Source organism: Jaculus jaculus, chromosome 1, assembly GCF_020740685.1.
Source record: "Jaculus jaculus isolate mJacJac1 chromosome 1, mJacJac1.mat.Y.cur, whole genome shotgun sequence".
Taxonomy (NCBI): domain Eukaryota; kingdom Metazoa; phylum Chordata; class Mammalia; order Rodentia; family Dipodidae; genus Jaculus; species Jaculus jaculus.
This window is the reverse complement of record NC_059102.1, coordinates 915,571-930,591: the sequence shown is the minus strand read 5'-3', so window position 1 is coordinate 930,591 and position 15,021 is coordinate 915,571. Positions and strand designations below refer to the sequence as shown.

The 15,021-nt window shown below is 45.5% G+C and overlaps 1 protein-coding gene across 1 annotated transcript in view; it reads right to left on the bottom strand.

The window, feature by feature from the left end:
* The window catches only part of Cfap46 (cilia and flagella associated protein 46), a 122,579-nt gene that overhangs the window by 55,794 nt on the left and 51,764 nt on the right, over nt 1-15,021 (bottom strand). The window contains exons 23-27 of the mRNA XM_045132205.1: nt 8,711-8,842; nt 8,073-8,235; nt 5,863-5,950; nt 4,010-4,148; nt 3,557-3,740 (exon numbers count right to left, since the gene is read on the bottom strand). Of these exons, the coding sequence (XP_044988140.1) occupies nt 3,557-3,740; nt 4,010-4,148; nt 5,863-5,950; nt 8,073-8,235; nt 8,711-8,842 (706 nt within the window). The remainder of the gene's footprint in view (nt 1-3,556; nt 3,741-4,009; nt 4,149-5,862; nt 5,951-8,072; nt 8,236-8,710; nt 8,843-15,021) is intronic.

The following is a 15,021-nucleotide window of genomic DNA, read 5'->3' as shown; positions in this document are numbered from 1 at the left end:
ATGTTCCTTGACCCACAGAGGATACTACAGTGCAGCTTTGCCTACCCAAGACCCTCTTGGGAGGTTCCAGGGTTAACCTTCTCTCCCTGTGGGAAGGGAGAGCAGGGAAGTTGCAGCCAAATGCCTGGCATGGCACATACTTGGCCCATGACCACTGTAAGGCAGGCCAACTTCACAGCACAGGACTGAAGGCACGTCTTGGAGCTCAGTACAACAAATGGTGTGCTGGCTTGCTGTATGCATGACCCCTTCTTTCTCAGGCCTCTTCCTTAGCCTGCCTCAGGGCACCATACTCACACACTGAGGCCAGAGTCATGGCCCTTTTGTTTCTGCTTCCATCTCTGCAGCTCTCCTGACCTGTACCCACTTACTCATTATGGGATGAGTCCCATAGGAGGATGGTCCACTGTGACTCCCGAGTACAGCTAAGAGCATGAACGCTGAACAAGAACAACTGCCTCAGGAAGGTGGAGAGGCAGTCCCTGTGGTGCTGAGCAATTAGGACAGGGGACCTCCAGAGGAGGAGGGTGAGAAAAGCCTCAAGGGAGGAAAGGGTGCCACAGGGCAACTGTGGGGAGGAGTCTCAAGTGGGATGTGAGGCTCCAGGTTGAGTGTGTAAAGCCCTAGGTGAAGTACAAGACCCCAGTGGGTACAGAAGACCAGATGTGCTAGCAAGTACCAAGGCTGAGAAGGAAGCAGGTCACATGTGCTGGCCAGAGAGGGAAGGAGTGGCTCTGCTCTGAACTCTCTTGCTCTGCTGAGAACAGAGTATGATGGACCAGGAAGGGGTATTTGGGGTCATTGCTCACCTGAGATGATAGTAGCTGGAAACAAAGAGTGATGCAGCTATATTTGAGGCTGGGGCTGACATGAGAGTGTACCAGTGGGCAGATGTGGGGCACAGTAGGGGTTGCAGTGTGGGGTATGGTAGGGGACATGTGTGTGGGGCCAGCAGGGGATGGGAGGTGGGTGTGAGGATCAACTTTAAGAATAAACTGTGGAAATGAACTATATGAGTGAAATATTGGAATGAACTATGGGACTATTTTTTAAGGACCTTATAAATAACTTTTCTGAGATTACTGCCATGAGATGCTAAATTCTTTCTTTACAGCTTGTCCTAAAGTTCATCTTACAACAGTGTAATCTACTCATTTGAAGCAATGTGACTAGGTTTCCTTTACCTTGATGTACCTTTGGCTTGAACAGCGTAGATGACCAATACTGGCAAGCCATGTTTGGAGATGCTGACTGACCTTAAGGTATACTCTGCCTAATCCCACAGTGGCCTCACTGGACTCTTGACTCAGAGCAAACACACGCATAAGAAGTGCCACAGCACTGAAGACACAGCTACTATGGGCTCGCAGGTCTGCTGAGGAGACCAGGCGGGCTAAATGTAATGGTTACATTTGTGATCACAGTGTTTGTGTGTCCGACAGCAGAATCCAGCAGGTCACACCCCTAAATTCCTTCCCTTAACAAAAGTTTATGGATTATCCAAAGTTTAAAGTTCCCTACACTTTGCTCATACAGTGAACTTCTTGTTCACATATTTTTGTTTTTGGCTATTCAATAAAAATGCCACTATAACATCAGAGCAGTAGTGACAGCAGATGCAGTGGGTTTGCAAATGGCTAAAACTAAACTTCTCTTTGGTTTCTTTTTTCCTTGGGTTGGTTATGGAGGAAGCAAGCTCAGTCCTGGGCTGGGTATACCAGAAGTTAGCTCCCCTATTTCTCAGGCTCTGCACCTAGAAGCAGCCTTCCCAATCTGGATAGGAAAATTCCAAGAGTTAGTCTTCCAAATTCAGGGCTGTGTCACCCAAATAGGGCAGGTCATGAAAGTAGAAGTATAACTTCAGACTTGAAATCCTGGTTAGTCGAAGGGTCAAGCAGGTAGGAAGCAATCAAGTCTGGGCTGGAGACTCAGGAGTGGAAAGAGCCAGTGACAGTGGCATTTGGAGCAAAGCACTGGCCAGATGGCTCAGGGCATGAGTGTCAGGGAAGGGAGTCCACACCCTTAATCTGGACCCTCCTCCCTCAAGAAGAGTAGGCCAGTGAGGTAGAGGCCTGATCCCAAGTGAAAGAAGAAAGGAGCTGCTCCATGGGATAAGCCATGGGAGCTATTAGTGGCTTTGGCAAAAGCCAGGCAAGTGTGAGCAGCTATGGGGTCTCAATAGAGGGGCTGAGCAGAGAGAGGACAATCCTTGCACAAAGAAGTGCTGGATCAGTTGGGTGTCCACTGCTAAAGAATTAAGGGTAGACCTACCTCCCACCCTAAATACAAACTAACTCAGAATGGATAGGTAGTCTGGATGGACAGGCTAAAACCATAGAACTCTTAGAAGTACAGGGTGTATTTTCATGACTTTTGATTACAAATGGTTTCTCAGATGTATCACTATAAACACAAGCAAAAGAAGTAGATGTGTTGGAGTTCAAAATAATTAAGAACTTTTGTGCTATTAATAATACTGAGAGAAAGTGGTTTAAAAAGACAAGCTGCAGAATGAAAGGAAATCTTTACGAATCATGCATCTGATGAGGGCCACCCATGCAGAATATGCACAGAGCTCTTATAAGTCTGTGGCACAAAGGAAAACAGCCAAATTTTAAGCATGAGAAAAAGATCTGAATGGACATTTCTCCAGAGAAGATATGCAAATGGCCCTGGAGCCTCTGAGCAGATGCTTGACATCATCCATCGGTCATCAGGGACATGCATTTCAAACCCACAGAGATGTCACACTATGTCCTCCAGGGTGTTTTGATCTGGTAACTGGAGACAAGAGAAGGTAACAGGTATAGCCTCAGTGGAGTAGGAATGGCAACACTTGTTCTTACAAAAAAGTGTGCACACAAGTTCATGGTAACCCTACTAACAGGAGCCAAGTGATGGGAAACATCCCAGCTCCCATCAATAGGCTAATATGTTACTGGACTATTATTCAGCCATGAAAAGGAATGAGGGGTCTGGGGAGATGGCTCAGTGGGTAAAGGACCTGACTTAAATCCCCAAAACTTGTGTTAAAAAATAGTTGGGTATGGTGGTTGTGCTCATAATACCAGCACTGGGAAGGTAGAGACAGGCAGATCTCTGTGGCTCTAGGGCAGCTAGTATGGCTTATTTACAGGCCAAGGAAAGCTAGATGGTGCCAGAGGAATGACACCCAAGGTTGTTGGGATGATTAAGTTTTGTGTCAGCTTGATCCACTTAGGAGTCCACAGACATCACCCATAAGTGGGTCTCTGAGGTGGCTTCCAGGGAGGATTGACAAAGGAGAAATCCCTCCCCCAGGGTGAGCCATATTGGGACTACTGAGACATCCAGCTTTGTAGACTGAACAGCTAGCTATGGGGTTCCTTGACTCTCAGGCCTGCAAACTGCTATTGTTGGACTGTCATAAACTAATCCAATAAAGTCCATTTTAATACAATTCTATTGGTTCTGTTCCTTTAGAGAACCCTAATACAGTTGTCTTTTGGTTCCCACACATACACCTCTACAAAAAGACAAGTTTGTCTACCATTGCCAGTGTGGATGAGACACAGACCTGCAGTGCCTGGATTGCATTTTGATAACAGTTAAGCACTCCATAGACATTCTTCGAGTTTAGGGCCAGGCGGTGCCACATATGGGCCAAATAGTCTTCACTCTCATCCTTGAACTTCTGGATTTCCATGGTAAAGTTCTGGCCAAGTTTGGCCTTCACGATGACCATATGTTTAAAAATCAAGCTAAAAAAGAGCAAAAGAGACAAGTTGGCTGGAATGGTAAAACAGTGAGTATATGCGTGGCATCCTGAGCTTGTGCTCCCACATTCCTGCTTGCAGGGACAGAACTGGACAGAGACCAGGCTGGAGTTCTGAGCTGTATGTTTCACTCTTGCTCAGTGTGTCCCATTCTTATTGGAGAGATGAGGCCCTTCAGTGGAGGGACATGGGAACATCTTGACTGGAGCCATATAAAGACAGCACCTGGGCAGGCCCAGGATGAGGGCACTCACAGGCGGTGGGCTGTCCGTGGCAGCACCTGCACGGCCTCGTCCAGCACCTTGAGGCCCCCCTCCCAGTCATCTTGGTCGACATGGCTGTGGAAGAGCAGGCCATAGAGTGCGGCACGGAGTGTGAGGTCATCCTCGGCCCCTGGGTGGGAAGAAGAAGGAGCCTCAGGGGACTGGCCGCTGGCTTCTTGCTAATTGACTCCTTATTCCACATTCTTTTATTCCATCCTCCCACCACTGCATCACAGTATTCCATTCAGAACCTTGCTACACAGGTGGCAGAAGATTAGCACTTGTTCTGTAGGGTTGATGGGAAATAAGTGTGGACCCACCACAGCCCAGATGTTCTAGGCCCAAAGGAACCAGCCCTAAGGGCCACCTGGCCAGTCTCTGTTACTATCTAGCCTCATTGGCTTTGAGGACCACCAAGCTCTACAAGCAGCCAGGGGAGTGTTTGTGTGTGTGTGTGTGTCTTGCTCCTGGGAGTATCCAGGCCACCCAACACACAGCCCAAGATCTGGGATGACCATGGGTACTGGAAGTGTTTCACCAGCACAGATAAGGAACCCAAGATCACAGAGAACTTGATGCATGTGTCCTGTGTCAATGGCACACTTACAGCGGCAGGTGGTGACAGGGACTCCAGCCACTGCAAATGAACTTCAGACACACGTGCCACTTTGTGCACCTAGCTAATGTAGTTTCTGGGGAATCAAACCTGGGTCTTTATGCTTCACAGGCAAGTGTCTCAACCACTAAGCTGTCTCTTCAGCCCTCTTTTTGTCTTTAAGTGTGCCTCTTTAAACAAAATGTTGCTGTGTCCAGTTCTACTTTCTGATGCTTTTCTTCTGCTATGTGAAATTTAAAAAAAAAAATTTAATTTATTGCAAGCAGACAGAGAAAGTGTGTGTGTGTGGGGGCTGAGATCATGCATGCCAGGGCCACCAGCCAGTGCAAATGAACTCTAGACACATGTGCCACTTTGTGCATCTGGTTGTAGGTGGGCACTGGGAAATCAAATCCTGGTTGTCAGGCTTTTCAGGCAAGTACCTTAACTGCTGAGCCATCTTTCCAGCCCCCTGGAATGTGAATTTTTAAGTGATGAAACTCCTAACCTGTCTAGTTTATCTGGACTATTACTGTGGGTAAATGGCATTTTAGCTTCCAGCTTTTCTCTGGCTCAGTGTTTAACACACAACCTCCATCGGCCACCATGTCCCCACAGAAGCCCTGTTTTCTTTCAGCACTTGCCAGTACTCTCAACCCTGTGGGTTTAGTATACACCTTATGTTTACTTGCCCTGGACATGTTTTTATTCATTATTTTAAATTACTCTTATCTCTGAATACTCTAACATATTTGAGGTAGGGACCACTATTGTATTCCACAGCACTTGCAGACCTTCCAAATACAAACCAGGGCTCTTGGTTGGCAAGGAAGATTATTTATGAGGTGAAAATTAAAGTTTCCCATAAACTTGAATTGGTATTGAATATGGTTCTATTGTTATAAAGTCAGAGTAGGTAGTATTTGTCTTTCTTATTTCTTCCCATGAGCATATCTCTATATTTTGCATGATAGAAAACACAATTTAAAATATGATTCATTTTTCAGCATTGCCAAGAGGTAAAACTTATGAAGACTCTTTACTCAGGTAGGGGCACCTGGTGAGGCCCAGTGGCCCAGGTTGGGTGTCCTCATGTGTAGACAGGCTTCTATGGGGTCTTCATGGAACGCATCAGCATGAAGCAGACACACTACTGGTTGTGGTCATGGTTACAGTGCACAGGATATAATACAGAGAGTGCTCAAATTACACCAAACTTCTCTTTCCCACTGGCCTTGCACCCACCAACCTGAAAGAAAATGGCCTTCAGTTGTTGTGCCACCACCCTGGAAGTCAGCTGTGGGCCACTGGTGTAGAAGTAGTGTCTTCCCCGTCTCCTGAAGCACAAACAAAGGGCACAAGTTGGAGGGCACCAACATGTTCTTTCACCTTCTCATTTGGCTCTGGGACAAAATACCAAAATTGCAGCAAAATTTCAGAAATACTAAATCTCAAGAAGTTAACCACACACACCATACACACACGCCACACTATAAATATATAGTACAATAAACACTACAATACACATATCATGCCATATACTATATCATACTATCTACACACAACATCATACTAAAATAGCATACCACACCCAGACTATGTCACAACACAGCACACTGTCATGCATGCATAGTAAACCATACCACACACACTCCACATACACAGCACAGAGCATACTTACCATACATATACCATACCAGATACATACATTAAACTATTATGCAGACACTACACCACCCCACCCCCACCACACCACATTCACACATTACACACTACACACGGATGATTCTCCTGACATAGTCTATGGTTTTTTTCAATGAAACGAAATATATTAAATTAATGGAATAAAAAAATTATGAAGAACTTATGAGATGCAAAGAAAGTAGTCTTCAGAGGAAAGCATGAGCTATGAATGCCTTCATTAACAAGGAAGAACGATCTTCAATCAAAATGAAGTTATGAAATTTGCAGAAAAATGGATGGACCTGGAAAGTATTATACTAAGTGAGGTAACCCAGGCCCAGAAAGCCAAGCGCCACATGTTCTCTCTCATATGTGGATCCTAGCTACAGATGATTGGGCTTCTGCGTGAGAATGAAAATACTTAGTAGCAGAGGCCAGTAAGTTAAAAAGGAGACATAAAGGGTAGAGAAAGGAAGGGAAGAGGATACTTAATAGGTTGATATTGTACATATGTAATTACAATGAATGTAATGGGGAGGTAATATGATGGAGAATGGAATTTCAAATGGGAAAGTGTGGGGGTGGGGAGGGAGGGAATTACCATGGGATATATTTTATAATCATGGAAAATGTTAATAAAAATTTAAAAAATTAAAATTAAAAAAAAATCTACCTTTAATTTTCAAAATAAAAGAAAAATAAGAACAAACGAAACCCCAAGCCAGCAGACAGAAGAGAATCTTAAATGCCTTGGAGCAGCAATTAAAACAAAAATGAGAGGAGGAAAGCAGAGGGGAAAATCTGTGGTTTAAAAGTTGGTTAAAGCAGGGAGAGACTATTTGGGGGTAGTGGTATATATCTGTAACACTAGCATTCTGGAAGCTGAGGCAGATGGATCAAGAGTTTGAGGCCAAGATGGGCATGGTGCTACAGGCTTTTAATCCCAGCACTAGGGAGGCTGAGGTAGGAGGATCACTGTGAGTTGGAGGCCAACCTGAGACTACATAGTGAATTCCAGGTCAGCCTGGGCTACAGTATGACCCTACCTTGAAAAATAAAACAAACAAACAAACAAACAAACAACAACAACAAAATAAACAAAGAATTCAAGACCAGCCTCAGCTACATAGTAAATTTGAGACCAGTCTGACTTACTTATAACTTTATCTCAAAATAAGCAAAAATGGTGGAGACTTCTGAACCAAATGGCACAGAGATCAGAGGTCATCTCTGAGCTCAGCCAGGAACCCCTGCCCAGCTGAGATCTTATCATCCAGCAGGTGAAGTATGGCTCTTGGGAGCCATGTTCATTGGGCACAGTGCCCTGCGGGAACCATGCCCCATGGGAGCTGTGTCCCATGGAAGTAGTCCTCTTTGTGAAACTTATAGGGGAAGTGCCCATAGGAGCTGTGCTATAGGGTTCTTTTCTCACAAATCTGGCCAGTTTTTTTTTTTTGAATGTTTTTGGTTTATTTTTATTTATTTATTTGACAGCTACAGACAGAGAGAGGAAAAGGCAGAGAGAGAGAAAGGGAGAGGGAGAGAGAGAGAGAGAGAGAATAGGCACTCCAGGGCCTCCAGCCACTGCAAACCAACTCCAGACACGTGTGCCCCCTTGTGCATCTGGCTAATGTGGGTCCTGGAGAATCGAGCCTCAAACTGGAGTCCTTAGGCATCACTGGCAAGCGCTTAACTGCTAAGCCATCTCTCCAGCTCAAATCTGGCCAGTTTTGAGTGGAAGAACTGCTAGAGCCCCAGTCCATGACCCTGTGGCACCTGCTTTTTGGACTCCGTCTTGTTTATGATACTGATGATCCTCTGGAGCGATCCCTTGGCCTTCTTCCTGTTGCCTGCTGAGGACAGGAGTGGGAGCCACGTGTTCCAGTAGTGCCGAGCAGCCAGCATCACCAGGGCACTGCTGCCTGCCAGGCCCCCAAATCTGAAAAGATAGGCCTGATACAGATAGATTCAGGATGCTCAGCCATACCTCCCCACCACCCATGGCAGTGCATCTGGCTTAGGAAGGAAGGAGTGAGGCCATGTTAGTGCAGCTGAGGCTCTGTGGGACAAGCAACAGGAGAGTGGTGCTGCTCTACCCTCCTCAGTGAACCACCTGGGTAAGCCCTGTTCATACTGCATGACAATGACAGGGCTTACTTGGCCTTGTCCCTGTTCTGTCCACCTGCCTCCTGCTCAGGGCCTTGGCTGCTTTGGGACCCTCCACCTAGCCCTGGCACCCACTTGGCTTCTGGCCTTGCTGAGCTTCTCACAGTATTCCCCATGGAGGCCCTGGTGTCTGTGAACTCAGTCACAGAGGCCTCCCAGGAGCACCCAGTTCCTCCCTTGGGCCTCAGTAGTTTCCCCAGCATCACCATTTCCCCATGTACTCTGCCAGCCCGTCTCCCGCCGCACACCTGGCACTCTCTAAAAAAGCCTTAGCTGCCGCCAGCCGCAACTGCTTCCTGCCCTTCAGGTTCTCCATGATGCTCCGGCCCTGGATACAGGACACTGTGCACAGCATTTCTGCTGCCAGTTGGACATCCACCCTGGGAGTGCATAGAGTAATTTAGGTGAGAGACAGGAGGCAGAACACAAGGGCTTCCCTCTTTGCCAACCCTTTCCCTTCTCCTGTGGCCTTGCCCACAAAAATGAAGTGCACCTTTACTCCTTCCTGTGCTCAGCAGCCTGCCCTCCCTCTCAGCCAGCCATGGGGACTCATCTGACTGATGATGATTCAGGTCAAAAACCTTGGCGAAACAAGCAAGGGTGCTGTTCTCTTGGTGAAATGGGTACCAGCACAAGGATGAAGAAGATCAACACAGAGAACAATCAACTCCTATCATATCAGAGATCCAGAGACCCAGAGGCCCCCAACCTCATCACTGAAGTAGACCAAAAATGAACCAAATATGGCTCAGGGAAATTTTGCAGAAGAGAGGGTGGAAAGAATGTCAGAGCCACATGTTGGGTCATGATATGCAGAGACATTCCTACCCATAACTGTAGGCTAACTTCACAATTCATGACTCATATACCTCAACAAGGATGGGCCAGGGGGAGGGGGTAATACATGGATGATCCTAACAATGGTACCAAATTGAGCTGTATTCACTGAGTACAAAACTAATTAGTAAAAAATAAATTAATAAATTGAAAAAATAAAAAACCTTGGGCCTTCTGAAGCCATTGGCTGAGGTGTCTGCGTGAGGCTGGGGTGTCTTGGACACTTGCCCTGGACTGCTCTCAGAGCTATAAAGCTTGGAAAGGCTCACAGAGGCACCTGGGTGGAGAACAGCACTGGAGATGCCTGGCCACAGATAAGCCTTGGGGACAGTGGAGCAGCTTTGTAGACGCTTGGCTGATGGAGTCTGCGTGGTCTTATGAGACTGCAAAGCAGAACTAGCTGGCGGAGTCCAGTCAGTCCACAGAATTATGAGGCAGAATCCTAAACTTTTTTTTTTTAAAAACTAATTTTGGGTGGCTGTATAGCAATGGGCCAGCAGAACCATACCATGCAGTGGGAGCCTGCGACCTGAGGGGGATACTGAGGCTTTGTTATAGCAGTAAGGATGTTGAGACCACCCTCACTAGTAGGTATGAAGGAGGTGGTTGTGGCCCTTGCCTAGGAATATTGGAAATTTCGATCTTTGTTGTGTGGAACCTATATACAAACCAGAAGACATATGAGCATGTAATGGCACCAGTTACCACGAGGAGGCAGCAACAGTCTACAGATGACTTTCAAAAGTCAGCAAGGGAACCAGCTTTGCAGTCTCATGACTTCACCTCTCCTCCACCACATTTTTCTCCTATTTGCATGTGTGTGCACATTTGCCTTATTTATCACAGGAATCTTCCTTTACAAACTAGACTCTAAGGTTCGCTGAGAAAAGAACATCTCAGCCTAGCCTGGCTTGATGCCGCCTGCAGCTTTTCCTCTCTTCCCCAAGCATACCATGCCAGCACCTCTGGCATGTGTCAACCCTTTCTGCAGAGATGCTCAATTCATTTCTTTCCTTCTTTAAAGATAGTTCTGTTTTTTTTTTTTGAGAGAGAGGGGTACAGAAAAAGAGACAGAAAGAAAGAGAGAGAGAGAGAGAGAGAGAGAGAGAGAGCGCAAATAGGCATGTCAGGGCCTTTCAGCCACTGTGAACAAACTCCAGATGCATGCGGCCCCCTGTGTGCATGTGTGACACTGAATGCTTGCATCACTTGTGCATCTGGCTACGTGGGACCTGAAGATTCGAACAGGAGTTCTTAGGCTTCACAGGCAAGTGCCTTAACTGCTGAGCTACGTCTCCAGCCCAATAGTTTTTTTTTTGTTGTTGTTGTTTGTATGTTTTGGTTTTTTGAGGTAGGGTTTCACTCTAGCCCAGGCTGACCTATACTTCACTGTATAGTCTCAGGGTGGCCTTGAACTCACAACAATCCTCCTACCCCAGCCTTCCAAATCCTGGGATTAAAGGCGTGCACCATTCCTGGCAGTTTTTGATGGAAGTGGAACCTGTGCAGGATTGAGCAGGGCTGTGTCCATTGCTTCCGGCCACAACCCTTCAGGGAATGACTTCTAAGCCTACTACAGAGGCCCCTACCTCGGACTCCAAGTTTGTCTACTGTCAGTGTTTCTAGCAGGGTTCTTACAACTTCTCTACCCCTTGCTTCCACTTCCAACTCACTGCCAGAGCTAAAGCAATATTCTCCATTATTATCTTCATATCTTACAAAGGTGTCCCTGTCCCTTCTCCTTTGGACCTTGGCAGGCAGCTTGCTTTCTCTGATTATACCAGTACTCTCTCCCTTTGCACTCTTCCTTCACTTAAAGCATGTTGTCTGTGCTTTTACATGAATTCTAATTGTCAGGACTAGTTATTTATCCTGATGGTGGGATATCAGTGGCACCATGTTTACATCAAGTTTTACTGAGGTCAAACTGCATCACTTCTGCTTTCCTCCCTTTTATTTCTTGTACCTCAAATTCATTAAGCTCTTCCTAGTAGGATCCTTACTCTAAGCTAAGTATGGACTCTTAGGAACACAGCTGCATGACATCAGAGCATCTGGGTTCCTTTTCTGGATTGAACCTATTGTTTCAAATTCATCTCACATCACTCACATTTTTAGTTTTCTTTTGGGGGGGGATAGTATATAAGATGGCAAGTAGAATGACCTAGGTGCTTCTTATCCCAATCAAGTTGATAATTGAAATTAAACATCACAAGTCAACTTGACACCCAAACACATCTCTTTTAAACTATAACATTCTTCTTGTGAATTACATTCACAGAGAGAAGACACACCCGTGTTAAAGATTCTACAAAGTTGGTGGATTGATTAGAACCTTGTGAAGATTTGGAATGGTACAGATACAGACCCTTAATCTCCATTCATTTCCCATTTTGGTATCTGACCTAACATTCTATTAATTATTAGGTGAAACCCGTGCAATGAATTCTTAGCAGACCCCTAACTTTCCATCAGTTCAAAAACTAAGAATGTGGGCTGGAGAGATGGCTTAGCGGTTAAGCGCTTGCCTGTGAAGCCTAAGGACCCCGGTTCAAGGCTCGGTTCCCCAGGTCCCACGTTGGCCAGATGCACAAGGGGGCGCACGCGTCTGGAGTTCGTTTGCAATGGCTGGAGGCCCTGGCGCGCCCATTCTCTCTCTCTTCTTCTATGTGTCTTTCTGTGTCTGTAGCTCGCAAATAAATAAATAAATAAATGAACAAAAAATATTTTTTAAAAAAAAACTAAGAATGTTATCAGATGACATCTGAGGCCTGTTGCACAGTTTCTCACTTTGCTGTAATCTGTCCAGCTGTTGTGCCAGTGATGCGTTAGGTAAGTTCTCTGATTTATGACTTTATTTTGTTCTGTGGCTGAAAGAAGCTCATGTAACTATGTCCATGGTGGATGAACTGGTCCTAGGCCATAGCCACTCATATTTGGCTCAAAATAAACTTCCTTTGACGTGAGAGTTGTGTTTTGTGTAAACACACCCCTGGCCCCATAGGCTCACAGCCACCCTATAATGCAAAATACATTCATTCTGACTTCAAAAGCCGCCATCGTCTCAACAGTTTCAACACTGTTCAAAAGCCCAGAATCTCTTCTGGGATTCAAAGCAATCTTTTAACTGTAAGACCAAATAATAAAATAATACATGTTAGGTACTTCCATTAAACAATTGCACAGGCTAAATTTCCCCCTCTAAAAGGGAAGAATGAGGGCATAGCAAGGAAAGACCAGACCAAAGCAAGGCCAAATCCCAGCAGGACAAACACCAAATTATACAGGCCCATATTCCAGGGGTTCTTGGTAGCATTATATGAGCTCTGGCAGGCTTGGTCAGCCCTGCCCTTCCAGTTCTGCTGCCTGCAGCACATATAGCCTTTCTGTTGGGCTGGCTCCACTCCATGTCTACAGCTTTCCTTGGAGGATGTCCCACAGTCCTGAAATCTCCAACATCCCAGGTCTCCATAGCAACTTGGGCTTCCCCTCACAGCTTTGTGCAAACTCTCAGGCCTCCTTACAGGGAATTTGACTATACCACACACTCAGTGGCCTCAGTGGCCTTTTCTGGAATCTTCGTATAAACCTCCATGACACTATAACTCTTACATTTTCCATGCCTCAAAAGACAGCACTGTGTGGATTATCCTGCCAAGTCAAGATGTAATGTGGTCCCTATTTATCACAGTAGTAGTCAGTGGCTTCTGTGTGCCTAGGCAAGTAACCCTGGAAAAACATTTCCTAAGTGCTACTTCAAATGGGGAACTCCTTCAGTATGACATTTCCATTCATCCTTTCAAGGTTCAGATGGCTTGCATTTTGATAATCTAGAACCTTCAATGGATGGGGTGCAGAGCTCAAGGCTTTTCTTTAATGGCACTAATCTCTTTAACAATTATAGCTGCTTTCTTGCATCCACCTCATCTGCATCTTTAAAATCACCCATACTCCCTTCCTTGCCAAACTACACAATTTTCATATCTTTCTGTTGTCTTACTTAGAGCTGACTAAAGTAGTGAACAGTGATCATACACAACCTGGATCGTCTGTTGATTTGAAAGTTCTTCCACTGAACAACTTTGTCCATGATTTTTATTTATTTATTTATTTTAGAGAGAGAGAGAGAATTGGCAGCACCAGGGCCTCAGCAATTGCAATTGAATGCTAGATGCTTGCTCTACCTAGTGGGCATGTATGACCTTGTATTTGCCTCGACTTTGTGCGTGTGGCTTATGTAGGTTCTGGAAAGTTGAACATGGGTCCTTGGGCTTCACAGGCAAGTGCCTTAACTGCTAAGCCATCTTTCTACCCTCTATTCCATAATTTTTAAATTCAGTCTTATTCAAAATTTCAGAGTGCCGAGAGAATGCAGCCAGATTCTTTGAGAATGTAATACAAATGACCTCTATTCTAATTTTCAAGAGTCCTTGCTCTCCTCTGAGACCACATGAGCTAGGCTTCCACTGTCTTCAGTTCTTTTAGCATTCTGGTCTTCCAAATTCCCACCCGAATGGCCCACTGCATTCAGCTTGCAGGATTCTAGCACTTCTTTAGCTTGAAGCTCCAAACTCCCCCACATTCCTCACTCTACCAACCAATTCCAAAGGCTGATGAAGCACACAAGATCCTCACTCCTGGATACTGTTTTCCATATTAGTGACTTTTCTGTGCTCTGACTAAATACTCAACAAGAACACCATATGAAGTGGCTTATTTTGGCTCACAGTCAATTATTATGGGAAGGCATCATATAAGGAACATGAGGCAACTAGTCACATTGTACCCACAGTCAGGAAACATGAATACTGGTACTCAGATTCTCTCTTTTCACTCAGCATGAGACCCCAGTCCATCAGAGGTTTCCACTTACATTCAGGTAGGTATTTCCTCCTCAGTTAAAATTCTCTAGAAACAACCTCACAGGCATACCCACCAGTAGGCCTCATCAATACCCTGAGTTCTTAATCCAGTCAAGTTTAAAATTGAAATTAATCATCACAGGCAACGTTTTGCCCATCCTAGCTTATCTTTAGTGGGAACTCAACAGTGACTGGGAGAAGTGAACTTAATGGGGGACCCAAATGCCATAAACAAATATTTTCAGAAAGAACTCTTGGACTTTGCCTGGCATCAGACATTCCCAGGGCAGGCAGGTGTATATATAGCTCTCTTCTCAGTCCTTGACAAGGTGTTAGCACGCTGTTGAGGCAGTTGGGTAACTAGGCCCCAAAAGAAAAGGCAGGAATATCTTTTAAGTCTGCCCTTACAATCTCCACTTTGTTAGAGACAAAAGGATGATCTGACTTATCTTTTGCTTACAGGAGTTCTCTAAATCTGTTTTTCCACAAACAACCTGAACCCCTCCTGGAGGGAGGTTCCCTTTTCTAGAATTTAAATCTAATCCTGACATTGTGGTTGGTCAGGTTTAGCCCCCAGAACTTGGCATCATGGCTGGCCTCTTCCTGAACCAGCCTCTAGCACAGAACAATCAGCTGTCTCTCAGACTCAGCTGAGCCTGATGGGGAAGCCCATCACAATAAGGTTATAAATAAATGTGTACCAGGGGACATGCTCTCTCTTGGCTAGCTCCTGAACTTGAGGTTCTGGTAAGCTTCCCAGTTGGGCTGAGATGAAGAGAGACCCCTAACTTATTTCCACATGGCCTCTATACCCCTCCTGCCCTACACATGACAGGAGCTCTATGCACTTTCTTCTCTTT